The sequence below is a fragment of the Myxocyprinus asiaticus genome, chromosome 8 (genome assembly GCF_019703515.2).
Source record: "Myxocyprinus asiaticus isolate MX2 ecotype Aquarium Trade chromosome 8, UBuf_Myxa_2, whole genome shotgun sequence".
Taxonomy (NCBI): domain Eukaryota; kingdom Metazoa; phylum Chordata; class Actinopteri; order Cypriniformes; family Catostomidae; genus Myxocyprinus; species Myxocyprinus asiaticus.
In genome coordinates, this window is record NC_059351.1 from 40,129,886 (window position 1) to 40,157,551 (window position 27,666).

The window sequence follows — 27,666 nt, forward strand, 5'->3', positions numbered from 1 at the left end:
TTAAAGATTTTTGAAAACCCTAAACCAGTCTATAAAAAAAACAGTATGTTGGCTTTGTCAAGCCTACATAACTAAGTTTCTTTGATAGAACATTTACAAATGGCTTCATATAAGCAAACATATGGCTCAAATCTCAGCCCAATTTAGTCTAATTAAAAGAGAAACAAGGTAGGCATATAAAGGCTACTTTATTATGATGGCACTAGTTCAGATCCAGTCAGAGCAAAAACATTTTCAGTGAAGTAGGCTCGTTGATCCCTTCCCTTTTGAGTATTTCAGAACTGGATTCTTGAAAATGCCTTTTCGGTTCCTACAAAGTCAAAGTAAGAAACAGTTTAGTCTAAATTAACCAACAGAGCCCACATAAATTGCTTCATTTAGTAAATGTATTGAACTAGATGACAAGCACTGTCGACAGTAGATTCGCGTGCGCTGTAAAACAGTCATTTATGGCTTCTGACGTCATTTCAATTGACCGGAAGTGCTGAACGATGTCAATCCCAGACAAACGATTCCTATTCACACAATGATTTAATTGTCTTTTTTAATAACAGAAATTGCATATCATTTTTGTGCAGCCACCAAAACATTGACCGTTTATTGAAACGCGGTGCAGCAAGCTGAAACGTTAACCATGTCAAATCGCATCGCTTTCCAGACGCAGTTAGCTTCCATCATGGAGGTGCTGGCCAATGCAGCGGTGGCTGAGATATGTAAACTCGTAGACGACGACTATGCGGTTATTAACTTACAAATGACTCAATGTCAGCGTGAAAACAAAGCTCTGAAGAGAAAACTACACATACTGGAGCTGAAGATGGCCCGGGGGTTTGCGGAGAGGAGGATCAGTTCACTGAATCGCGCTAACAGGGTTCAAGTGAGCGCCGCTTTGTCAGACAAATACAGGAACCAAACTAACGGTGTGTGATGATAAACAGTTATACCACGACGATGTCCTACTGTGAACTGTCTCTGTCACATCAATAAACTGTTTACTGTGGTTAATATTTTCTGTGTTGGGTTGTTTTTCTGGTTTTCACACATTCAGACGCCATGTATGGAACTAATTTTAACAGAGGATTGTGGAGGGGTGGAGGGACAGACTCGACTGCACAGCAGCAGACTGTAAAAGAGAATAACAGCATGAACAGTATGGTAGGACAACCTTTTTATCTTTATGATAACTGCAATAATTAGTTCAGCCAATTCCTTGATTGTGACACAGATAGTAACTTACATAATTGCATTTTTTTTTTAAACATACACACACACACACACACACATATATATATATATATATATATATATATATATATACTAGTATAGAAGTATAGTTTAGGTCTCCAATTCTTGTGTAATTATTATATACAAAGTTGTTTATGAACTTATAAATAGTTGAACTTTTAAAAATTCATTCATCACACTAAGTATTAATGCAGTGATTAATATTAACACATATAAAGTAATTTGATATTGATATAAAGTAAACCAATACAATTATTAATTATAAAATGCAGGAGTAATTTATGTGAACTACAAAAAAGTTAAAAGGTGATTAAAAATGGCAATAAAAAAAAAAAAAAAAAGAAACAGTCACTAGTTAAAGCACTTAACAAATATCCCTATATATATATTAAACAGAGGCATCTAGTGGACAATGGAACATTATATACAGTTACAGAAATACTCAATCATGCCACAGTCCAAATCACTGAGATCACATTTTTTCCCCATTCTGATGGTTGATGTGAACATTAACTGAAACTCTTGACCTGCATTTGCATGATTTTATGCACTGCACTGCTGCCACACGATTGGGTGATTAGATAATTGCATGGATGTTTGTTGATGCCAGACGGGTTGGTTTGAGTATTTCTGTAACTGCTGATCTCCTGGGATTTTCATGCACAACAGTCTCTAGAATTTATTCAGAATGGTGCCAAAAACAAAAAACATCCAGTGAGCGGCAGTTCTGCAGATGGCAATGCCATGTTGATGAGAGAGGTCAACAGAAATGGCCAGACTGGTTCGAACTGACAAAGTCAACGGTAACTCAGATAACTGCTATTTACAGTTGTGGTGAGAAGAATATAATCTCAGAATGCTATTCTGAGATGCGGGTTGGCGCTGTTTTGGCGGCACAAGGGGGACCTACACAATATTGGGCGGGTGGTTTTAATATTGTGGCTGAGTATGTTGAAATTAACATAAACCAAGTTTAATAAATGCTGTCAATGTATTGTTCATTGTTAGTACATGTTAACTAATGTTTTAACTAATGTTAACAAATTTAACCTTATTTTAAAATGTTACCTAGAATATAGACAATTTTTTTATGTTTTGACATTTTCTTCCATGATAGGCAGGAGGGGATGCAGAAATATCTGAAGTTGACACAGTACTGATAAAGGATGAGATGTTTGAGGAGGACCAAACACAGCAGAGACTATTTGTCAGAGATGATGGTGAGTGGTTGGAAGAACACACGCTGAGATCAGACAAACACCAATAATGCGATAGTTTCCATCCTCCACACCAGTTCACAGTTAAAGAAGTCACATCTTAATACTTGTCTTAATATTGTTTCTCTTTCAGGGGTAACAGAAACCTCATCACAGACTGGAGCGGCAGGTTTTGGTGATGTTCAGATGCTGAAAGATGATGATCAGGTCTCCAGGATGCAGCAACAGACTTTGGAGGTCAGTGGATCTGACACTGCCCTTAAATCTGAGGCAGAGTTTGAGAGTGTTAAGGGGATATCACAAGAGCCCATAGAATTACATGCTGAAGCAAAGTTTGATTTGAACAGAAAATCCAGTCCTATGAAGGAGTACTTAATGCAAGAGAATAGCGATGCAAACTCGAACCAGCAATCTTTTGCGTTTTTGAATAATGCAAGATCAGCTGAGAGCTGTCCTTTACAGCACTCAGAGGTAATAGAAGTTGACTCTGCAGAGGAAGGAGAAGAGATGCCTGTATGGGCACGAGGGGAAAGCCAGGGTCCCTCTGTTTTTCCACATTATGGGATGGAGGAGCATCAGGGTAGCAAGGCTTTCTTGCCTTCCTCTGACTTTGCAGCAGTGGCATCAACATCTTCAAAAACACTGGGCACGGACGGCCACCAGAATGTCAGAGATGTCTGCTTCAACCAACAAAGAGTTGGCCGGACCAGAAATGACAAAGTTCGTCGGGAAAAACTCTTTGCCTGCACATATTGTGGTAAAGTTTTTAACCGTCCCAAAAAGGTGGTGATCCACCAACGGATTCACACCGGCGAGAAGCCCTTCAAGTGTAACACCTGTGGGAAGTTATTTTCAGAGGCAGGAAACCTGAGAAAGCACCAGAAAATCCACTCTGGAGAAAAGCCATATAGTTGTACACAGTGTGGATTGATGTTTTCCTGGATGCGGAACCTGAAAACCCACCAGTGGAAGTATCATCCTGATATGTTTATAGCAGAGTAACTGCTCTCTCTAGGAGGAGTCAGTCATGGATTGTTAACATCAGCAGATTACTGATAAGGATAAGATAAAATTGTGTATTTTACTACAACCACAATAAAATCTCTCCAGAATGAAGAGTTTCGTTTGGATTCATTTACATGATTTGCATTGTGTTATAGAGATATTGATATGGGTCCATTTTTTTATTTTTTATTATACTGCCCTACAACAGCAAAACGCAGTAACTACGCCAGCACTGAAACACCACACTCCATTGTTTCTGAATCTGAGCATAGTTGAGGCAAACCCATCAGTCACAAGCCAGATCGTAGGCCCCCTTTACACCTGGCATCAATGTACATTTTCGGTGATAGGAATGCAATTGGATAGCACTTGACCACATTAAATGGCAGGTGTAAATACACCCATTATGCATTGTGAATGGATTGTGATCGGATCACTGAAACCACATTCGGAGGTGGATGGATTGGTTAGCCGGATAAAACCACATAAGTAATTCATTATGTAATGAGGTTGTGCTACATCTGTGGATAAAGAGCTGTGTTGCGGCCTCTTGGCTCTTGATGTTTATTCTGCCATCACAATGTAAAGAACACAACAGACATGGCGGTCACCCGATTTAAAGGAATGCTTCGGGTTCAATACAAGTTAAGCTCAATCAACAGAATTTGTGTCAATGTTGATTACTACAGAAATAAATTTCGACATGTTCCTCCTTTTCTTTAAAAAATTCAAAAATCGAGGTTACAGTGAGGCACTTACAATGGAAGTGAATGTAGCCAATTTTTGGAGGGTTTAAACACAGAAAGTTGAAGCTTAGAATTTTATAAAGCACTTACATAAATTCTTCTATTAAAACTCATGCATTATTTGAGCTGTAAAGTTGTATAAATCATCATTTTAGGGTTTGTTGACATTACATCGTCTTGGTAACGAAGTTGTAAAATTAACAATATCTTTACACAGAAAAGGTTAGTAAGTAATTTTATCACACACAGATAATTTTACACTCATATCCTTAATGTCTTGTGACTATACTTTTGAAAAAGAGAGTATTTTAACCATTGTAAGTGCATTTTTTAAGAAAAGGAAGGATGAGTCAAAATTAATTTTTGTGGTAATCAACATTATGCCACAAATGCTGTCTATTGAGATTAATTTGGATTGAACCCGGAACATTCCTTTAATGAATCATCAGGTCCGTTTTCTAATCACTATTAGCGTCCTTTACTGTGGAAAGGTTTGTTAAGAAGAGAGAGATACCTTATTATTTAATGGTCAAAGCGATGGAAAGCATTTGAATTATCCATTAACATCTTTTAAAATATTATATCCCCAGCCTTAGATGTAATATGTAAGTAGCATTTTCCAATTTGCGCTGTAATGTGATCGGATCTCTATCCAGTCATAGTGGAGGCACACTTAACTGCAAGATGTAAATGCAATACAGCCAAAGATTATCCAGATACTATCCGGATAAGAAACGGATGTCAGTGCCAGGAGTAAAGGGGGTCATAGTCTAAGAAATCCAATTTAGTTTATAACTCAGTTTTGAAAAAATTTGTTGTTGCTGCGTTTTTCCTTTGCACCGCAGAAAAGCTCTGTGGTGTTCTGTAGACATGTGAAGTGACGTGAAAATGTTCTAAATCAGTTTTTGGCAAATTGAAAGTCTTTAACATGTTTCAATAAACATTTTTGCACTTATTCTGTGTTCAGTTTTGTTGAGGAAAAAGTACTTACCTAGCAAACAGATGTTATGATGACAAGGTAAAGTCTCTGAATAATGAAGTAAGCCCTTTTCTGGGTACATCAGGATATAATTATAGCATAATTTAAGAAATTTTCCAAGGATTTCCATTCTTGAAAATCTGAATAAATTGTGATTAATGAAATTATTGAAAGATCAGAGCCCATGTACCAGACTGTTACCAAACTATTATTAAACACAGGAAAATCATGCTCTGTTTGCTCAACAGTGCTGTAAGTATAAACCTACTTTACTTTTTCAAAGAATGAAAAGTGCACAGCTTTGTGTTTTCAAAGTAAATTCAAATTTTAGGTAGCAAGACTATTATAACATTGCACACCCTCTCTTACATCTACCTTTATCCTGATATACAAGATATTCCTTGTTAATTTACATAGAAAAGCTTTCTACATTTCAATAAATGACCTCTATGTTTCATGTTTCAGCCAGGGTCATGCTGTAACACAAAGCTTGTTTTATGTGTTCAGCAGCAAAGAGAGGTGGAAAATGGAGAACCAGAAACAATAGTGATAAAGGATGATCTGAACAACCCATGGGAAGAAAGCAAGTCACAAAGAGCCATAATTGTGCAAGATGGTGAGTAGAGGACCAAAAAGCAACCCACTGATTGCTGCTGATCCTCAAACAAGCCTGATGGTAATGAATATATAAATTCACTTTGGCCGGTCTTATATGAAAATTAGTAGAGTAAACATTCCTTCTTTTTTTCCCTGGGTCAGAAGAGTCAAATTCAGGCATTTGTAATGGATGTCATTCTACCTCACCAGCCAAAAGGACAGTTGCATTTGGAACAGAAAAGGTTTGTGGATTTACTGTTCTGTTAAAAACTTCATTCAAAAACAAAGCCAAAGAGTGCTAATAGGAATGCAGTATTTCTAGGAAATTATCATGCCACCTACACGGAAAAGAGGGATCTCCGTTGTATAGAGAAGTACGTTAAAGAAATCTGTTTATTCTGGATTGGTAAAATCAATGCAGGTTTATCTTTTCAGAAACTTTTTTGGTGTTACACATTGTCACATTCCTCAAAAATACAGTATTACATTTTTGAACAACATAGCTCAGTGGGCCATTATGTGGTTCGCACTATATGATTTTGGCCAAGATTTTGCCATCTGAGACATTTTGGGAATCATACAAGATTTCTTGGCAGTCTTTAATCGCTTAGTGTGACATGTTCACTAGAGATCGACCGATAGTGGATTTTGCAGATACGGATAACTAAGGAAGTGGAAAGGCAGATAACCGCTTAATCGGCCGATAGTTTTTAAAACTGATTTATTGAATGCTAAAAAAAAATCTTTCCTAACTATGATGATGAAATGAAGATTTGGTGCATAACTTAGGACTTCTAACTATAAACAAGCCCAAAACATTCCTGGAGCGCTTATTTTGAAATGACGGAGACTTGGCTCCGTTACAATGCCCTTTTTTAAAGTAATAACCAAATAAAGTTTTTTATATCCTAGATATTCACCAGATGAAGGGTTTTATGTGTATATACAGTGGTGTGAAAAAGTGTTTGCCCCCTTCCTGATTTCTTATTTTTTTGCATGTTTGTCACACTTAAATGTTTCAGATCATCAAACAAGTTTAAATATTAGTCAAAGATAACACAAGTAAACACAAAATGCAGTTTTTAAATGAAGGTTGTTATTATTAAGGGAAAACAAAATCCAAACCTACATGGCCCTGTGTGAAAAAGTGATTGCCCCCTAAACCTAATAACTGGTTGGGCCACCCTTAGCAGCAACAGCTGCAATCAAGCGTTTGCGATAACTTGCAATGAGTCTTTTACAGCGCTGTGGAGGAATTTTGGCCCACTCATCTTTGCAGAATTGTTGTAATTCAGCCACATTGGAGGGTTTTCGAGCATGAACTGCCTTTTTAAGGTCATGCCACAGCATCTCAATAGGATTCAGGTCAGGACTTTGACTAGGCCACTCCAAAGTCTTCATTTTGTTTTTCTTCAGCCATTCAGAGGTGGACTTGCTGGTGTGTTTTGGATCATTGTCCTGCTGCAGAACCCAAGTTCGCTTCAGTTTGAGGTCACGAACAGATGGCCGGATATTCTCCTTCAGGAATTTTTGGTAGACAGCAGAATTCATGGTTCCATTTATCACAGCAAGTCTTCCAGGTCCTGAAGCAGCAAAACAGCCCCAAACCATCACACTACCACCACCATATTTTACTGTTGGTATGATGTTCTTTTTCTGAAATTCGGTGTTACTTTTACGCCAGATGTAATGGGACACACACTTTCCAGAAAGTTCAACTTTTGTCTCGTCAGTCCACAGAGTATTTTTCCAAAAGTCTTGGGGATCATCAAGATGTTTTCTGGCAAAAATGAGACGAGCCTTAATGTTCTTTTTGCTCAGCAGTGGTTTTCATCTTGGAACTCTGCCATGCAGGCCATTTTTGCCAAGTCTCTTTCTTATGGTGGAGTCATGAACACTGACCTTAACTGAGGCAAGTGAGGCCTGCAGTTCTTTGGATGTTGTTGTGGGGTCTTTTGTGACCTCTTGGATGAGTCGTTGCTGCACTCTTGGGGTAACTTTGGTCGGCCGGCCACTCCTGGGAAGGTTCACCACTGTTCCATGTTTTCGCCATTTGTGGATAATGGCTCTCACTGTGGTTCTCTGGAGTCCCAAAGCTTAAGAAATAACCTTTTCCAGACTGATAGATCTCAATTACTTTCTTTCTCATTTGTTCCTGAATTTCTTTGGATCTCGGCATGATGTCTAGCTTTTGAAGATGTTTTGGTCTACTTCACTTTGTCAGGCAGGTCCTGTTTAAGTGATTTCTTGATTGAGAACAGGTGTGGCGGTAATCAGGCCTGGGTGTGGCTAGAGAAATTGAACTCAGGAGTGATAAACCACAGTTATGTTTTAACAGGTGGGGCAAACACTTTTTCACACAGGGCCATGTAGGTTTGGATTTTGTTTTCCCTTAATAATAACAACCTTCATTTAAAAACTGCATTTTGTGTTTACTTGTGTTATCTTTGACTAATATTTAAACTTGTTTGATGATCTGAAACATTTAAGTGTGACAAACATGCAAAAAAATAAGAAATCAGGAAGGGGGTAAACACTTTTTCACACCACTGTGTGTATATATGTATATATATATATATATATATATATATATATATATATATATATACAGTATATGAGGTTTATTATTATTATTGTACGGTATATAAACTTGGAGGCACGATGTATGTGCTGACGTGGGACGTTTCCATATAGTTGCGTTTTTCTTTGCATACCCTTGCTTCAATTTAAAACACTTGATTATCTAATCAAAATATGCATTGAAGTGAGGATATTATTGTCAATGATGAAAGATGTAGATACAACAAATCCCCATGAGGTGTCAGTTTTTATTTCACTTCAGGAAGCCGCTGTTATACTGGAGAACCAAGATGTTCTAACTGTAGACTCCTCCAGCGGCGACCACAGAGAAACACTGAGGGGAAAAAAACAATCTGCAACTATCAGCACCGATTAATTTGTAAAACTGACATATCGGTTTACCTAAAAATTCACCAAATCCTAGCCTTCAACAATGTTCTAGCAGTGTCAGAAATTTTGCATCACAATCGTGCTGTGTGACTGTTCCTTATGATGGCCAGATGAGATAAAACACCCAGTCAGCGCTGTCAGTTGGGACAATTGTAACCAAAGTCTTGGCTACATTGTGTATCATACAGTCTGACATAATATCGCACAGTGTTCCATGGCTTTTTCCCAAGATCTCACGGGGATCATATCGTAACATTCTGATATGCAACAATCGTAAAGGACTGTAAAAATTGTAGTGTGCACCCAAATTAAGTCACTTTGGGACAAAATAATCTGTTAAAAATATGTGTAAATGTAGTTTTATTTTGTTCCCAGCCTGTAGAGTTGGATTTTTCTCATTTGAGGGAAAACGGACTGGATAGGAGCCAGAAGACCGACATCTCTCCATCCATTGGACTACAGATGAACATACAGGGTGAGTAACTGAATAGTATTATAAAGAAGCATATATCCTCTTTTTTCACTATTAAGAGGTAGTTTCATTTATAATAACATTAAAAAAAAAAACACCTTGAATGTTATCTTAAATTCTTACACGGCTTTCTGGAATACTAAATTCTGACTGGTCAATGGTGCCATCTAGTGGTCTGATATTTTTGAGTAACAACCGCATATCCTCATTCAGACCTCTTATGCGGGATTGTGAATTTGCGAGTCATTTTTCCTGCTTCTTGGATCACTGTGCAATCTCTCAAGTAAGCTAATAAAATCATTTCAACTCAAATACATTTTTCATGTACATTTATTTATTTATTTGGCAAGTAGTCTTTTAATAAGCTGGATAATGAGGAGTGAGGAATTTATTACAAATAAAAACCAACAGAACTCTGGAATTTAGCTGTTCGGCAATTTCTTTGTTCTCACATGATTACATAATTTAAACGCAAATCAATATTTTATGTCCATGTATTTATTTATTTGGTTAGTAGCAGTGTAATAAGTGGGATAATGTACAGTCAGCCGGTTAATAAACCCCGACAGGGTGATCAAGACCCAGACGCGAAGCAGAAGGGTCTTGTATCAGTCGGAAGGGGTTTAATTCCCGATAACAACTGGCTGGTTAATTACTTGAGTGTGAGAACCACAGTATTTCAAGATTATAATTGCTCCTTTAAGTATCTGAATTTATTCACATCCAGGTGCTGTGGAATCCAGTCCAAATAGTTCGCAACAGTACCAGTACCACAAGTCTGCTGTTCGACCTAGCAAGGGTCTAACAACAGGAGAAACAGCAGCTCACACAATCTTGGGGCACAAGGGAGCAGTGAAAAGCAGTACCTATCTCACAAACCAGCTTGTAATTAGCAAAGCAAGGACAGCCCCTGATACATCAGAAACAGACTGCTCATTGTATGAGAGACCTGCAGAGCATAAAAGTCACTTTACATGTTGGACCTCCTCTGTGCAACCATCCTGCTCATTTACAACAGAGTCCTACCAGGATCAAGACTGTTTACTGGTTGAATCAGAGTCTGTATCATCAGTCAGAGGCTCAAAAAGTGGACTGAATGCTCCATCAACTACCCGAACACATGCTGTTAGAAGCTCAAATCCAGCAGAGGGGCCCATCAGGGAAGAGGAAGGATGGAATCAAGCCATCATTTTGAGGCAAGGACAAAATGAACCATCAGGCCACATTAGTAGGCCAGATGGAATTCAGACAGAAAATGCATGTGGGACAAATGCCTCACATTTCACTGTGATTCCTCAAATGATTACCAGCTTAACTCAGCCTGGGGCTTCTCTTGCCGGGCTCCAGCTCCCAGATCACATGGAGAAATGTAAAAAGAAAAGCTACGTTTGTAAGTACTGTGGAAAGGCCTTCCCCGGGATGTCCAATCTTGTGGCCCACCAGCGAGTGCACACTGGGGAGAGGCCTTTTAAGTGTAATACTTGTGGGAAGTTGTTCACAGAAGCAGGTAACCTGAAGAAACATCAAAGAGTTCACACAGGAGAAAAGCCCTTCATATGTAGCCGCTGTGGGAAACGATTTGCCTGGATCTGCAACCTCAAGACGCATCAGCAGTCAGCCTCCTGCGGAGGAGTCTGAAGACACATTTAATTGAACATATATACAGTGGAGGGCTTCCAACTTATGCCTTCTTACAAACACAGTGGTCTTCAACATTGATTTTGAAATACTGTGGTATAATGATAAGTGACCAAGTTGATTCAGCTGAGCTGGAAATGATACAAAAAATTATAATAGCTCGTTTTACACTAGAGAGCAAAAATTAGATAGAAAATATAAAAGAAAGATGTAACAGTACAGTTGTCCATGAATTGTAATATTAACAATGAACAGCAGGTGCTGCACAAGCACAAATAAACGGAACGTGAGTCGGTGTTGTTTTTCCTCCACATTCCTTCTAATACAACGTTAGTTGAATTGCCTCTCGAAGGAAATATTTGCCGACGCTTTTCACTCTAATAAAGTTATTGTAGTAATATATTTATTAAGTGTAATAAGAAGAGGAACCGATTGTTTAGTTCAAATCTTTTGGCTAATGCGTTCGCTTTACCTGCAACAGGATCGGCTGGTTTTGCCGTCCAATCACTGTTCGCCGATTCCGTCTTTTCAGCCGATGATCGTCCCGTGATTGATGGATTCCGCTAATCGTGAGCTCTCTTAAATTCTGTTTCTGTGGAGCTAGTCAGTAGCGCATGAGACTCTTAATCTCAGGGTTGTGGGTTCGAGGCCCACGTTGTCTGGAGATATTTTTCATCACCAGTAGGATCCAAAATGAAACATTATACTAGAGCATGGTACTTTCAACACTGTCGTAAAAAGAGTAGAAAAAGTCTTAGCAGAGGATGGTTTCGATCCATCGACCTCTGGGTTATGGGCCCAGCACGCTTCCGCTGCGCCACTCTGCTGGTGCGTGGTAGAAGTATTTACATGTTGATTAAAATCGAACGAATTAGGATTCATGTTTAAACCATAAATGAGATGTTTTGATCACTCTTTTAAGATTCAAATTTCATTTAAAAATAAATTACGTTTTTTGTTCAGTACATTCGTAAGTTAGTGTTACTTAAAAGGTTTTGAATTTTACTAGCCTCTGAAGCTACTCTGATATCCAAACATTCTGTATTTATGGGGTCAAATAAAAAAATGTAAAAAATCATTACTACCTTCTGGAATGTTATGTAGTATAGACGAGAATGGAAATAAAAATTTTCATTCCCTGACCGGGAATCGAACCCGGGCCGCGGCGGTGAGAGCGCCGAATCCTAACCACTAGACCACCAGGGAACTGTATATTGTATTGTTCAGTATACATATTTATTAATAAACATCCATTATTATTTAAATAGGCATGCAGCGACATCTTTTCTCGTAATAACAAGATATTATGTCATAAAAACGACATATTTTCTTATAATAATATATATATTCTTATAAAATAATAGAAATAGAAAATAATATTTTCTTTGTTTAAACCATAACTAAATGTTACAATGAGGAATTAAATAATAATAATAATAATAGTAATAATAATAATAATACAAATAAAACAAAACAAAAAACAAACAAAACAAAAAAACATGAAGGACATGGCTTGTGAATCGGTTGTTGCGCTACAGTTCTTAAATTACAATTAATTAAATTTATTATTATTATTATCTCACTCAATAAAAAACTTAAATTAATGCATTTTAATTTTATAATAAAATTGAAAACTGAGTAATCTTCAATAAAATAAAATTAAAAATAAAATTAAAATTAGATTCAGCAAATTCATCGAAATATTGATGAACAATAGCTTTACTTTAACAGTTTTGAATGCCAAAGATGTATTAATTGCACACTTTATTAAGTGGCAAATAAAATGTCCACTAAAACCAATATTTTATTTTATTATTGTCATTACAATGTCTCTGTAGTTTTATTAGTTTAAATGCTCAACAAAATACTGGATTGCATGTATTCGATGTCTAAAGAATAATTTATGTTAGACAAGTGCACTAACGATCATGACATCCTTTATCATATGCTGGCTGGGTTTCCAATAACGTTGCAATTTAAGATTTTACCATCATCTGAACTAACGTCGCTCCTTATTTTACGATGGAGTAATTCCTGTTTCCCAAACCAGCATGTATTGCAATAACCTCAGTCCTGCGTTATGGGAGCTGTCCGGTCCGAAGGTACTGAAACCTTTGCCAAGATGTCCAGGAGTTTGTCCTCTCCACATGAAAATAATGCAGAAATACTGACAAGCATAAAAATTGCCTGCAGCAGCCCCTTTCACACATGCAACCAGGTAAATTTCTGGAAAATTGTTGGGTTGCCTTTACTGGCAAATGTACCACATCACACATACATCAGGAAATGTACAATACAACTTCTTATTAAGGGAAATTGCCAAAGCAAAATTTACCAGTATTTTTGAAAAGGTTTGTTCACACATGACTTCTAACCTGAAAAATGGAGTACATTTTCTGGAAAAGGCTGTATGTGTGTAAAATTGGCTCTTGTCCAGGCCACAAACTCACCATAGAGATTTAAGTGCTACTATAATGTGCTTTGGGAAACCCAGCCGGTATCATTTTCAGCATGATCTGTTTGATAAGTAACCGATGACATTCTTGCATTATTTCAATTAAATTCTTAATTTAAAAAGTATCTTCAAATATTATTGTAATTTTATTAATTATAATAAATATTCTAAATAAATATATATATTTTTTAAATATTTTGTTCATTTAAAAAATATTGTATTCTCGTAATTTTTGCGAACACTACAAAAACATCTTGGCCTGCAGTTTACATTAACCCTGTACAGAAAACCTTCTGCTGTTGAGAAGTATGTTGTTAATATTCACCAGAAAACAATAACAAGAAAACAAAATATTGCTGCAAGCAGCAATTAAGGGGTCAAGCACATAAAGCATTATTAGGCACAACAATGGCAAAAAAAAAAAAAAAAGTAATTAAAGCAATCTGGTCATGAGTTTAGGCAAAATGGTTGAAAAACTATGAATATTATCAATTGCAATGGGACATAAAAGCGTATTACTTTTGACCAACAGGTGGCGCTTTCGTCATGATGACGCATATAAAGTTTCATGTCAATAAGCCAAAGCGTTGCTGAGATAGAGCCTGAAAACCATTCTGGCACCGTCATCAAATTTATTGTTGTGTTAAACGAAAACGATTTGGTTTATCAACACAAAATCCATAACTTTTTGTTGGCATGGTCTGAAGGTGGTCTGATTCGATTTTGGTTAAAATCTGACAAACGCTCTTGGAGGAGTTCGAAAAAGTAGGTTTTTAAAGGTATTTCAAAATGGCAGACAGGAAGTTCGATCGAACATGGCACGGAATCTACCAAGACTCATCTCATGACAATAGCACAAAGTAATCAAAAGTTATTAGCATTTTATGAAAATTTGGTATAATGTTTGATCAGAAGGCGGCGCTGTCCCAAAATCTTTTGAGTACTTTCAGGGCATTGTGCCAATGACACATAAAGAATTTCGTAATGCTATGTCAATGCGTTTGAAAAATAAAGCATTTTACAACAAAATTCAAAATGTTCAAAAAAAAATTATTATCATTCTACTCGGCATCCCGCACAGAATCTAACAAGACCAGATTTGTGATTTTAGGTGAAACCGTTCAGAAGTTATAAGCAAAAGTATGCATTTTTCATATCTCGTGACCACTAGGTGGCGCTGTGCCGAAACTGTGAAGGTACCCTCAGGTCATGGTTGCCATAATACACACCAAGCTTGGTGTGAATACGCTAAAGCGTTGCAGAGATATAGCCTCACGTCCAATTTGGCGTGCTCTACGTCGAATTTGTTCGCATGTTATTCGAGAACCGTTTGACTAATCCACTTGAATTCCATAATTTTTGTCAGCCTGGTCTGAAGATGATTTGATTCAATTTTCGTGCAAATCGGATGAACGGTCTAGGAGGAGTTCGAAAATTTTCAAGACAGAAAATGACGACAATCGATTGGTCTCGAGCCAAGGAATCAGAGGAAAATTTATTTTGATTCTAGCACTTACGGTTCAAAAGTTATTAGCATAAACACGTGTGAAAATTTAGGCAGTTGGTGGCTCTAGAGGATTTGCGTTAGAGACTCCAAATTTGCTCCAGTTAATGTTCAGACTGTCCTCTATCTGTGTGCCAAATTTCACAACTTTCCCACATATGGTTCTGTGGGCAGCCATAGACTCAATGGTGGAAGAAGAACAATAAAAAGAACACTAACGATTACAATAGGTGCCTACGCACTTTCAGCGCTTGGCCACTAATAAACCATTCACTGCTCTTGGCTGCATAAATTTAATAGCTTTAAAAAGTGTAATAGTAATAATGTTTTATTTATATACTGCTGCGCTTTTCAAGAACCCAAGGTCACTTTACAGAAATATCAAACAAAACAAAAATACAGAGCACAAAAAAAGCAAGTGAAAATAATCTTGAAAAATTAAATAAAGGCCAGTTTAGACCAATAGCTCCTAGTTTTATATTAAATTTAATTTCATTCTGAATTTTGCTTAAATACTTTTTAAGCAAATAGCTTTTTTTTCTATTTGTTTCTATTTTTTGCTTTTATTTATGTTTTTTATTATTTCATTATTTTATTTTATTATTATTAATTTTCTATTATTTGTTTCTCTGTTCTCATTTGATTACAGACTGTTTACTTGTGTTGAATAATTACTTAAGATCTTCAAACAATGCTTAAAAAACTATTATTATTTGTTGTAGTATAGGTATAGGAATTCTCGAGAATCATCAGATTTCACTACCGACTATGTATATACTGTATGCAGATCTTGTTCTCATAACAAATAAGATCTCGTTCCATAATGTGAGCGCTCCTGGCCTACACTGTAGCCATATAAGCAGGTGGGCTAAGGCATGTAAAGTGATACTTAGCTTAAGTTAATTCTCAGATGCTCAAACCATCTCACTAAAAAGACAGATGTCATTTTTATGTGATAACTTACTTGTTATTACAAGAAAATATGTTGTTATGTTGTTTTTATGACAGCTATCTTGTTATTACGAGATGTTGTTTTCACGACATGTTATCTCGTAATTACGAGAAAATATGTAGTTTTTATGAGATATTATTTCATTATTTCGAGAAAAGTTGTCATTTTTATGAGATATTATCTCCTTATTATGAGAAAAGATGTTGTTTTTCAGAGATATTATCTCATTATTACGAGAAGAGCTGTTGTTTTTATGAGATATTATCTCATTATTACGAGAAAGTCATTTTTATGAGATATTATCTCGTTATTATAAGATGTCGTTTTTCCAAGATATTATCTCATTATTATGAGAAAAGTTGTCATTTTCATGAGATATTATCTCGTCATTATGAGAAAAGATGTTGTTAGTCCAAGATATTATCTCGTTATTATGAGAAAGGATGTAGTTTTTATGAGATATTAACTCATTATTACGAGTAAAGTCATTTTATGAGGTATCTCGTTATTATGAGAAAAGATGTTGTTTTGTTGAGATATTAACTCATTATTACGAGTAAAGTCATTTTTATGAGATATTATCTCATTATTACGAGAAAAGATGTAGTTTTTATGAGATATCTCGTTATTATGAGAAAAGATATAGGTTTTTATGAGATATTAACTCATTATTACGAGTAAAGTCATTTTTATGAGATATCTCGTTATTACGAGAAAAGATGTTTTTATGAGATATTATCTCATTATTACGAGTAGTCATAAAGATGTTTTTATGACATATTATCTCGTTATTACGAGAAAAGATGTTGTTTTTATGATATATTGTCTCATTATTATGAGAAAAGTCATTTTTATGAGATATCTCGTTATTTTGAGAAAAGATGTTGTTTTTAAGACATATCTCGTTATTACAAGAAAATATGTTTTTATGAGATATCTCATTATTACGAGAAAAGTTGCTGTTTTTACGACATATTATCTAATTATTACGAGAAAATATGTAGTTTTTATGAAATAATTGAGCGAAAAAAATAATAAGTACGCGTCAGCATTGCGCCACCGTACTGTCCTTATTGAAATAGCCACTTTGTGATTTACCTCTGTGATGGGGGCAATGCCCACCATTTCTCTGTCTGTAAAGGAGAAAAAGCTAGTGACTGCCCCGTGTGGTGATATCACAGACTTGCGAGAAGAGTACTCCACCCACCAGCTAGCAGTGACAGTCATCAGTACTCCATAGCTTCTGTGTAAAGCCTCAAGTGAAAGACAGACTAACTGATTTTGAGCAGATATGCTGGACCTGGAGAAAGAAGGAGAGACATAGACAAGTGTCAGAAAGAACGATGGATGACACATTATTAATTTAACTTGCTTTCAGGTTTGTGATCTTTGACACTTAAGGACAACAGCAACCAAACTGTGCAACTTTTGGTCTTCTGTGTTTAGTTAAGCTTAGTCAGCCTCAAACAGCACACGCACTGACTGCCCACAGACTGTGCACTACCGTCTGATGCATATATTGCAACTGGAAAACATTTTCTCAATCCACACAGAACTAATCTGATTGGCTGGTTTGATGGAACTTCCGTGAGTAAAAGCACATAGGACTTTTTTTTTATCAGTCTGTCTGGAAACAGAGTTGTGTTCACAAGGTTTCCGGGTTAATACAACCAGCAGTTTTAGGGATTAAATTAGCACTGGATTTGCAGAGTTATAATGTTATTGAGACGGCTCTTTCTGTCTAAGTGGGCCAGTTTGAGCTGTAATAGACCCACACTTTTTGCAGTTTTAGTCAAAAGTCTGGCTACGTGAGAGTCAAACAATCTATAATACAATCTAGATAAATTTGTCAAAATAAATACAATAGATTAACAGAAGTTAATCCTAGAGCCAGTTTTTCCCCTTTACCCAGTGTTGCTTGAAGAAGTACCAATCCTATGGCTAATGATGGAAATAACATGATGTTTAGAACCCATTGTTCTCTCTACATTGACAGTCCATGGGTAAGAGTTTGTGGTAGGGTGGATCTCTAGAGACCCTTTCTTCACTTTCAGTCTGCAGGTGGAAAAGACCAAAAATTTGAAAAATAATATACATCGTATAAAATGATTATTTATGTAATGTCATAATAATATTAATGTTACCTAATGATTATTGACTCCCCACTAAAATTTGCTCTTAGCTTTACGGACACTCTGATTGGCTGTCCAGCACATACAGGCCCTTTGCTGGAGTGAATTAGCACATTGGAATCCAACCATACTTTCTCTTCTTTGCCCGTCCATCTAAACATATAAAGCTCTGTTTGGTCTTGTTTATCTCTGTCCTGTGATCTTCAAGTCCCACAGGTCCAATGTAATACAACTTTCTCTGCGACTGCTGTAATTCTTCCTCCACACACCTAGAGGGTCCAACTTTAAGATTAGACACAGTGCCAAAGGAAGAGTAGTAGAGCTGGATTCCAGAACTGGCCCTGAGTCCTCTTGGCACGTACTGTTAATACCTTAACCCTCGTTTTCGAGAGTGGTGTCTGCTCAAGTGGCGTTGCTTAAAAATCAGATCCAGGTTTGGCTGAATGTTCTGGTTAGACCCAAACCAGACTTTTTGAAGTGTCAGAGTGACCACACACAACCTAAAAGGTGGCCGTGAAAAGAAATGGAAGAATATTTAGTGGATTCAGAGGAAGGAGTTAGAATGATCTCATTTTGGATCTGCAGGGAAGTATTGCTAGCACTATTAAGTAATTAAACTTTAAGAGAACAAGTAATTTCTTCTTACATGCCCTGTTTTTATTTATTTATTTTATATATATATATATATATTTTTTTTTACTTTATGCTTTATAGAATTCAGATCCCATAAAGTTGCACCTGATCAAGCTAACCATGGCATCTTTAAAGGTAGAGTTCACCCCCCCCCCCCCCCAAAAAAAACCATTCTTTCTCCCATAAAAACCATAAAACAATTTATTTCTTAAAAATTTTGTCATTCCTTACTTGACGAGCTATTTAAAGGAATATTCCAGGTTCTATAAAAGTTAAGCTCAAACAACAGTATTTATTTATTTATTTATTATTTACATAATGTTGATTACCACAAAAACAAAAAATTGACTTCATCCCTTGCTTATTTAAAAAAATTAAAAATAAAATCGGGTCACGTGACACCATGCGAGGATCGGACGTATGAACATGAGCTCTGCGCACACTGCTAGTTTTAATACTTTTTATGACATAAACCAGTGAGATTCGACACACTCTGTTCCATAACTGTTCTAGGAGGACAATATGTCAAAGAATTCAAAATCCCCGGGCTCTGGAGACATTAAAAGACACTTACGTGCTCAAGCTGTCACCCCCGAGCAGTCCATGGGCCAGGGAGTCGATTTGGTCAGAGAGGTGCGGGAAATGCGGCGGGAGATGCTGAACATGTCGGCAATGCTGACAAAGGTCGTTGCTGACTTGGAGGATCTTGCTGTGATACATCGATTGATCACTGCCATGGAGGTGAAGTTTACTGATGTGGTTACAAGAATGGGGGATGACGAGAAATGGATCGATTACCTGGAGTAATCGGAGAGGGAATTATCTACTAATCCGCTAGCAACCAAGGTGGATTTGGAGCATGTCTGGGAGAAGTTGGAGGACATGGAAAACCATAGCCGGCGGAATAACGTCTGTATCGTGGGAGTCCCAGAGAGAGTGGAGGGACAGGATATGGTGGAATTTCTTGATGGGCTCTTTCCGAGTCTGCTCGACATGGCAGGCCATAAGCTGGAAATCGAGCGAGCTCACAGAGTTCTGGCTTGGCAATCCACGGAGGGAGACAGGCCCCGATAATTTCTGGCCAAATTTCTGAGATCATCCAATAAAGATCTTGTGTTACGCAAAGCGAGGAGTAAAGGAAGGCTTTCTTGGAAGAAACACAGCATTTTCTTGTTCCCAGACTTTGTGAACTCGACAAGAGAGAAATGTGATCAATTCAAGGAATGCAAGAAACTTTTACATCAACGGAACTGAAGGCTGAAATCAGTGTCTATATGGAGACCAACTGGTCCTCAGTATCGTCTGTGGGCATGGCTTGGGAGGCAGTTAAGGCAGCTCTTAGGGTCCGGATCAAACAGTATGCCTCATTCACCAAAAAATCCAAAGCACAAGAACTCGTGGAATTGGAAGGGACTATGAAAAGTGCCAAGGCAGAGCTGAAGCGCCAAATATCGTCTAATGGCCTCAGAGAATTGACCCGATTTAAATACAGATATAATACTATTTTGTTGCGGAAGGTGGAGTTTTGGCTATTCAGGGCAAGACAGTCCTACTCTGAGTAGGGGACAAGGCATGGAAACTTTCTGGCTAGATATATAAAACAGAGTCTTTTTCTACCACTCCCTCAGTGAAATCTGCTGGTGGTGAAATATTTACCTCGGCCATTGATATTAATAATGCTTTTAAAGTATTCTATCTTGATCTCTATAGTTCCACATCTTTGTCTACTGATGAGGATATTAGAAATTTTGTGGAACCATTAGAACTTCCTAAACTGACGACTGAGCAAAAAAATTCTCTTGATTCTGAGATAACTTTGGAGGAGCTTGGAGAGGTAATTAAGGCCTTGCCTACAGACAATACTCCGGGGTCAGACGGCTTTGCCACTGAATTTTTTAGATCTTATGCTACAGAACTGGTTCCACATTTGCTAGAAGTTTATACGGAATCATTAAAGAATGGAAAGCTTCCGCCAATCATGACACAAGCCCAGATCAGTCTGATTCTTAAAAAGGACAAAGATCCAAGCGAGTGTAGAGTTACCGTCCAATTTCCCTGATCCAGCTAGACGTTAAAATATTGTCAAAAATTTTAGCTAACCGATTAAGTAAAGTTATGACAACTCTTATACATATAGATCAGGTGGTGTTTATTTGGGGCCGTAGCTCTTCTGATAACATTAGGCATTTTATAAATATCATGTGGTCAGTGGCGAATGATCAGACTCCGGTCGCTGCCATCACACTTGATGCTGAAAAGACGTTTGATATGGTAGAATGGGATTATCTTTTTAAGATTTTGGAAATGTACGGGTTCGGGAATACTTTTATTGGATGGATTAAGTTACTTTATAGACACCTGGTAGCGGCAGTACAAACAAATGGATTAATTTCAGATTATTTTACTCTGGATAGGGGCATTCGGCAGGGTTGCCCTCTTTCCCCATTATTGTTCTGTCTTGCCCTGGAACCATTAGCATCCACGATTAAAAACGAGGATGATTTTCCAGGGGTGGTGGCGGGAGGTGTGGTGCATAAGCTTTTGCTTTACGCAGATGATATTTTATTATTCATCTCCGACCCTACTAGATCTATGCCTTGCCTCCACAGAATTATTCATATCTTTTCTAAATTCTCAGGATACAGAGTTAATCGGTCTAAATCCAAAGCTTTGGCTCTGACAGCGTACTGCCTGGTAACGGCTTTTCAGCAGGGTGCCTTCCAGTGGCCCAAACAGGGCATTAAGTATTTAGGTATTTTTTTATATATTGTGTGATTTATTTAGTTAATTTTGACCCTTTAATAAAAAGGTTTTTGAGCGATGTGGGCAGGTGGGCTTCATTACATTTATCTATGATTGGGAAGGTTAATGTTATTAAAATGAATTGTATTCCAAAATTCAACTACCTGCTACAATCTCTCCCTATAGATGTCCCCCTCTCTTATTTCAAGCAATTTGATAGCATAGCGAAGTCCTTCATTTGGAATGGTAAACTTCCCAGATTACATTTCAGTAAGTTGCATAGGCCGATTGGCAAAGGTGGGCTAGGCCTACCTAAGATTTTGTTTTATTATGTTTTATGCATTCGGTCTCAGACATTTGGCTCATTGGTCACTTCCACCTGAGAGAGCCCCTCCCTGGTTTTGTATTGAACAAGAAGTTCTTGCCCCTATTTCGCCATTGCAAAACCTTTCTAACTAACTGGAGAAGTTAAGTTACACCCTGTTATCTCGCATTTCCACGCAGTATGGACAAAAGTGTCCACAGTGTTTAATTCAGACATTTATTTAAATGTTGCCTGAAGCATACGGCAGAACTCAAAATTATGTATTAATAAGTCCCCTTTCTGCTGGTCAGAAAGTGGATTGTGAGGGAGGTTAATACGCTCGGTGACCTATATGAGAGTGGAGTGTTGAGATCCTTTGAAAATATGGTTCAGCATCTTGGGATTCCCAGGTCTCAATTCTTTAGGTATTTACAGCTGCTTTGTACTACATGTGGGGGTAGCATACACCCCCCTAAAGCGGCAGATACTCTGGAAGTGGTGATTACTGCTTTTGGAAAAGGCCATTAGGCATCAGTGTATTACTCCCTGCTAATTCAGAGTCTGGGGGGTGGAGCTTCAAATTCTCTCAAGAGATTATGGGGGAAAGATTTAAACTTGGTATTGGAGGAGGGAGTGTGGGCTAGGATTCTAAAAAACATCAAGTCTACATCTAGAGATGCAAGGGTGCACCTTATGCAATTTAAGATTTTACATCGATTCTATTGGACCCCCTCTAGATTGTATAGGCTTGGTCTTAAAGACACACCCACCTGCTGGCGATGCCAATCAGAAGATGGGGACACAACCATGTTTTTTGGTGGTGTGTTAAGATCCAAGAATTTTGGTTGAAGGTTCAGAGTTTTATGTGTGACGTATTGGGCACTCAAATTTCGTTTTGCCCCAGACTCTGTATTTTAGGCAATGGGGCAGTCATTAATATAGGGGATAAGTTCTTAAAAAATTGGGTCCTAGCCAGTGTTATGATCGGCAGGCAGGTCATCCTTAGGGGATGGAAGTCGGCTGGAGCGCCCTCATTTCAGGAGTGGTGCACAGAGATGGGCAGGGTGGCGGCATTTGAGGAGGTGTCATATAGGCAACTGGGGGTTGTTTGTTAAAAAGTGGGGCAACAATTTGGCCTTTTTGGAGGGCTCTCGGGGAGGGCCAGTGGAGAGGGACTTATAATTTTAAATGTGATTAAATACATGCAAATTAATTAATATGTGGAAACCTATTTCTTTTTTGTTGGTTAATTTTTTATGTCTTTTTATGTCATCGAGTATTTTCTTTTGACTGTCTGTTTATATGTGTGTCTGTTGTTATACAATGTCTGACCACTGGGATGTATGTTGGGCATATATTGATAAATGCTGATTCCGTGTTTTCATGTACTGTTTGTGTTAATTTGAGTATGGAATCAATAAAAAAAAAATGCCAGTTACAGTAAGGCACTTACAATGTAAGTGAATGGGGCAGGTCCATAAACATTAAAGTGAACACTGTTTTAAAAGTATAACCACAAAATATGTTAACATGATTTTAGTATAATAAAATCACTTACTAAACTTATCTGTTTAAAGTTATATCCAATATTACAACTTCATTGTCATGATGACGTAATAAACGCTTTAACACTGGTAAATCCCTGATTTTATCACACTAAAACCATGTTCACATGCATTATGTTTATGTCTTGTTCCTATACTTTTGAAACAGTGTGTATTGTAACATTTACGGACTGGCCCCATTCACTTCCATTTTAAGTGAATAAATGTAACTGCAATTTTTGCTCTCTCTTTTTTGTTTTTTTCATTTTCTTTTTTTTATCCCCTTTTCTCCCAATTTGGAATGCCCAGTTCCCACTACTTAGTAGGCCCTCGTGGTGGCGCGGTTAGTCACCCTAATCCGAGTGGCGGAGGACAAGTCTCAGTTGCCTCCACTTCTGAGACCATCTGTCCGCGCATCTTATCACGTGGCTCATTGTGCATGACACCGCAGAGACTCTGCATGTGGAGGCTCATGCTATTCTCCGCGATCCACGCACAACTTACCACACGCTCCACTGAGAGCGAGAACCACATTATAGCAACCACGAGGAGGTTACCCCATGTGACTCTACCCTCCCTAGCAACCGGGCCAATTTGGTTGCTTAGGAGACCTGGCTGGAGTCACTCAGCACGTCCTGGATTCGAACTCATGACTCCAGGGGTGGTAGTCTTTGCTCTCTTTTTTAAAATAAACAAGGGACGGGTCAAAATAAGTTTTTGTGATAATCAACAATATGCTACAAATGCTGTCAATTGAGCTTAACTTTTTTGAACCAGGAACATTCCTTTAACAGAAAATCCATGACTGCTATTTTCCATAGGGGAAGTGACCCAGTTATGCCCTACCAAATCTAAGTTTTATCTGTTTTCTTATATAAATGTTAACAGCCTTCCAAGAAAGCGAGTATTAAATCAAAGATTAATCTCTCATCTAAGCACCCATGTTATGTTTTGTCATAAACTGGCAAAATTTGGTTGCTTTATTTAGTCTTACAAGGAATGTGTACCATTTAAGCGCACTATGCTTTTACATTTTTTAAATGCTTTACATTTTACTAAATAAACACCTCCATTTTTATATTTTTTTGCTTAGATTTAGACCTCAAACATCATAACCAGTAAATTAAATATTTAATTTCTGAATCTGACAGTCCATATAATTTTTTTTCTCTGCCTATTCGTTTTCTCCCTGCAATGAAAATACTGTAGATTCAGTATGTAGAGTTGACAAGGAATTCAGTTTAATATGAGGTTCAGTGGGTTATTTGCTAGGGGTCAGTGGAAATGAACCTACATAATTTAAAGTAGAGTCAAGGTAAACACATAAAAATTTTTATGAATAAAAAAACACTATATTTTACAATGTAGAGCATATTTGTTATTGTTGTTTAAACAAATAAAATAATTATACTGCTTTTAAGCTGTGAGCAAACAGGCTTTTTAAAGGTACTGTTCCTTATAAGCCCACATGAAAAGAAAGTCATTTTTCTGGATAATAATTACAGAGAGAGCACCAAATTGAGCTCAAGAAGCTTCTTAAATATTTTCATTGAATGTGGTTTTCAGCAGTTTTTTATTCATTTATTTTCTTTTGCTGCATCAATCTTTGTGAGCATCACTCAGGCATTGTCCTGCACTAACTCCAGAAACTCATGAAATTCATCTTTTTAAATACAATGTATTGCTGTTAAATACAAAGGAAATAAATAATATGAAGTATCATTTGATTTATTCATCTCTTAATTTTAAATTTTTTATCATTCCTCACTCAGTTTGTCATGTGACTCAAGAAAAATTGCTTTTTTGAGGTCATCAAAAACAGTGAAGTTTTGAAGCAACTTCCAAAATGGCCGCTAAACCCTGGTAGCACATGTTCCCAAAGAACTCAAGAATGAAACATTTGATTGGTTCCAAATAAAAAGTAAAATGATACCAACATTTATGTGCATTTCCTCTGCAACAACAATTTTTTCTCTTGCTTTCTGTCTTTTTTATATTTCAAAATATATCAGTAAGTGGGCTTCTATGGTAAGTGGATGTAATTGAGTCACTTCCCCTATAACAAAAATGCATGGTGTATCAAACTGTAACAGAAAAGAGCAGCCTGAAATTATTATTATTATTCTAAATATCTCTTATCCACAGACGAAAAAAGTAATATATGTTTAAATGACATGTAGGAGTGTAAATGATAACAAAGGAATTTTTATTTTTGGTTTAACAGTACCTGAGTGATGCAGGAGGCTTTCTGTTCTTCTGTCTGTTTGAAAGCATGGAGGGTAACACACGTCTGTTAGCATCACCCCTCATATGAAACAGCACTAGCACCTTAAACCTTACTCTGTCACCCTCACTCTCTTCCACAACAGTTTTAGAAAGGAGTGATGCAGTGAGAGATGGGCATAGAGGAGGAATGGGCTCAGACATCACCTAGAGAAGAAAGAAAGAAATACAGAGAAGTCTTGACTTCAATAATAATAATAATAGTAATAATAATAATAATAATAAAATCACATTTATGGAAAAAAAAAGATTAATTTAATTTAACTTAATTTAATTGTTGTACCTGTGTGGCGGTATAAGAACCAAACGCAGCACGGATAAGAGGTTTGGAGGCAGTTCCAGATGAAGGCATGAGCAGTAGAGACTGGGTGGAAGAGAAGGGGCTGGAGTTGGTGAAGAGAAGGCCCAGATCAGCCTGAGAGAGGGGGAGAGACTGCCATGGTGACGGGACAGTGACTCGCACTGAGAGGGAAAGGGAGGGGGATGTCTGGCCATGGGCTTTTGATGGAGTTAAGAAAAAGGAGAGTTTGTGATATTAGTAAGAATTGTGGCATTGTTTTATTAGATCCGAATTAACCCTAAATTTGACTTACAATAAGATACACCTGAAGTGAATTTAAAATTAAAATGACTTTTAAATTCAAGTCAGACTGGTCTGAGAAACTTGAGCAGTTCATTTCTATTTGCTAGTGCTCTCCAGATTTTCTGATCTCATTCAAAGAGAGAAATTATTTCAGTTTAAAAGTGTGTAATGAAGTGTTGAAAATGTAAAATAAGTCAAACTTGAATAAGCCAATTTATGAAAATAAGCCAACCTATGAATAAGTGAAGGATTACCAGCCTCAAAGTAGAAGACGTCCATTTGAGTCCAGAAAGACCAATCACATCCATAACACCTTAAAACAAAAAACAACATATTCTGTGTGGGTTCAATATTAAATAGTAATAAATGGATCTATTAAAATAGTCCAAAACATATTTGCCCTATCATAATCATATACAGTGCATCCGGAAAGTATTCACAGCGCTTCACTTTTTCCACATTTTGTTATGTTACAGCCTTATTCCAAAATGGATTAAATTCATTATTTTCCTCAAAATTCTACAAACAATACCCCATAATGACAACGTGAAAGAAGTTTGTTCGAAATCTTTGCAAATTTATTCAAAATAAAAAACGAAAAAATCACATGTACATAAGTATTCACAGCCTTTGCCATGACATTCAAAATTGGGCTCAGGTGCATCCTGTTTCCACTGATCATCCTTGAGATGTTTCTGCAACTTGATTGGAGTCCACCTGTGGTAAATTCAGTTGATTGGACATGATTTGGAAAGGCACATACCTGTCTATATAAGGTCCCACAGTTAACAGTGCATGTCAGAGCACAAACCAAGCCATGAAGTCCAAGGAATTGTCTGTAGACCTCCGAGACAGGATTATATCGAGGCACAGATCTGGGGAAGGGTGCAGAAAAATGTCTGCAGCATTGAAGGTCCCACTGAGCACAGTGGCCTCCATCATCTGTAAATGAAAGATGTTTGGAACCACCAGGACTCTTCCTAGAGCTGGCTGCACGGCCAAACTGCGCGATCGGGGGAGAAGGGCCTTAGTCAGGGAGGTGACCAAGAACCTGATGGTCACTCTGACAGAGCTCCAGAGTTTCTCTGTGGAGAGAGGAGAAACTTCCAGAAGAACAACCATCTCTGCAGCACTCCACCAATCAGGCCTGTATGGTAGAGTGGCCAGACGGAAGACACTCCTCAGTAAAAGGCACATGACAGCCCGCCTGGAGTTTGCCAAAAGGCACCTGAAGGACTCTCAGACCATGAGAAACAAAGATTGAACTCTTTGGCCTGAATGGCAAGCGTCATGTCTGGATTAAACCAGGCACTGCTCATCACCTGGCCAATACCATCCCTACAGTGAAGCATGGTGGTGGCAGCATCATGCTGTGGGGATGTTTTTCAGCGGCAGGAACTGGGAGACTAGTCAGGATCGAGGGAAAGATGAATGCAGCAATGTACAGAGACATCCTTGATGAAAACGTGCTCCAGAGCACTCTGGACCTCGGACTGGGGTGAAGGTTCATCTTCCAACAGGGCAACGACCCTAAGCACACAGCCAAGATAACAAAGGAGTGGCTCCGGGACAACTCTGTGAATGTCCTTGAGTGGCCCAGCCAGAGCCCAGACTTGAACCCGATTGAACATCTCTGAAGAGATCTGAAAATGGCTGTGCACTGAC

The 27,666-nt window shown here is 37.6% G+C and overlaps 1 protein-coding gene, 2 non-coding genes and 1 pseudogene across 6 annotated transcripts; 1 reads left to right on the forward strand and 3 right to left on the reverse strand.

Annotated features, from left to right (window-relative positions):
* Positions 1 to 447: 447 nt before the first annotated feature.
* On the forward strand, positions 448 to 11,919 carry si:ch211-89o9.6 (uncharacterized). Of its 4 annotated transcripts, none has more exons than XM_051704024.1 (8): positions 448 to 920; positions 1,049 to 1,155; positions 2,363 to 2,465; positions 2,596 to 2,699; positions 5,700 to 5,808; positions 5,952 to 6,031; positions 9,135 to 9,234; positions 9,959 to 11,919. In XM_051704024.1, exons 1-8 carry the CDS (start codon positions 635 to 637, stop codon positions 10,867 to 10,869), a joined length of 1,800 nt encoding a protein of 599 aa, XP_051559984.1. In that variant the 5' UTR covers positions 448 to 634; the 3' UTR covers positions 10,870 to 11,919. The 4 variants fall into 4 exon arrangements, with proteins under 4 accessions (XP_051559984.1, XP_051559986.1, XP_051559985.1 ...); XM_051704026.1 differs by having other exon boundaries at positions 5,955 to 6,031; XM_051704025.1 differs by having other exon boundaries at positions 5,703 to 5,808.
* trnam-cau (transfer RNA methionine (anticodon CAU)) lies at positions 11,625 to 11,696 on the reverse strand. Its single transcript has one exon. It is a non-coding gene; the product is annotated as a tRNA-Met (tRNA).
* Positions 11,920 to 12,003: 84 nt separating the features above from the next.
* trnae-cuc (transfer RNA glutamic acid (anticodon CUC)) lies at positions 12,004 to 12,075 on the reverse strand. Its single transcript has one exon. It is a non-coding gene; the product is annotated as a tRNA-Glu (tRNA).
* Positions 12,076 to 16,592: 4,517 nt separating this feature from the next.
* On the reverse strand, positions 16,593 to 26,309 carry LOC127444586 (transmembrane protein 132A-like; annotated as a pseudogene).
* Between the last annotated feature and the right edge of the window lie 1,357 nt (positions 26,310 to 27,666).

Coding starts and splice junctions, on each gene's coding strand:
- si:ch211-89o9.6 (XM_051704024.1), top strand. CDS start 635: ATGTCAAATCGCATCGCTTTCCAGACGCAGTTAGCTTCCATCATGGAG. Junction 2,466..2,595: donor ACTATTTGTCAGAGATGATG/GTGAGTGGTTGG, acceptor TTTCTCTTTCAG/GGGTAACAGAAACCTCATCA. Junction 5,809..5,951: donor AGCCATAATTGTGCAAGATG/GTGAGTAGAGGA, acceptor TCCCTGGGTCAG/AAGAGTCAAATTCAGGCATT.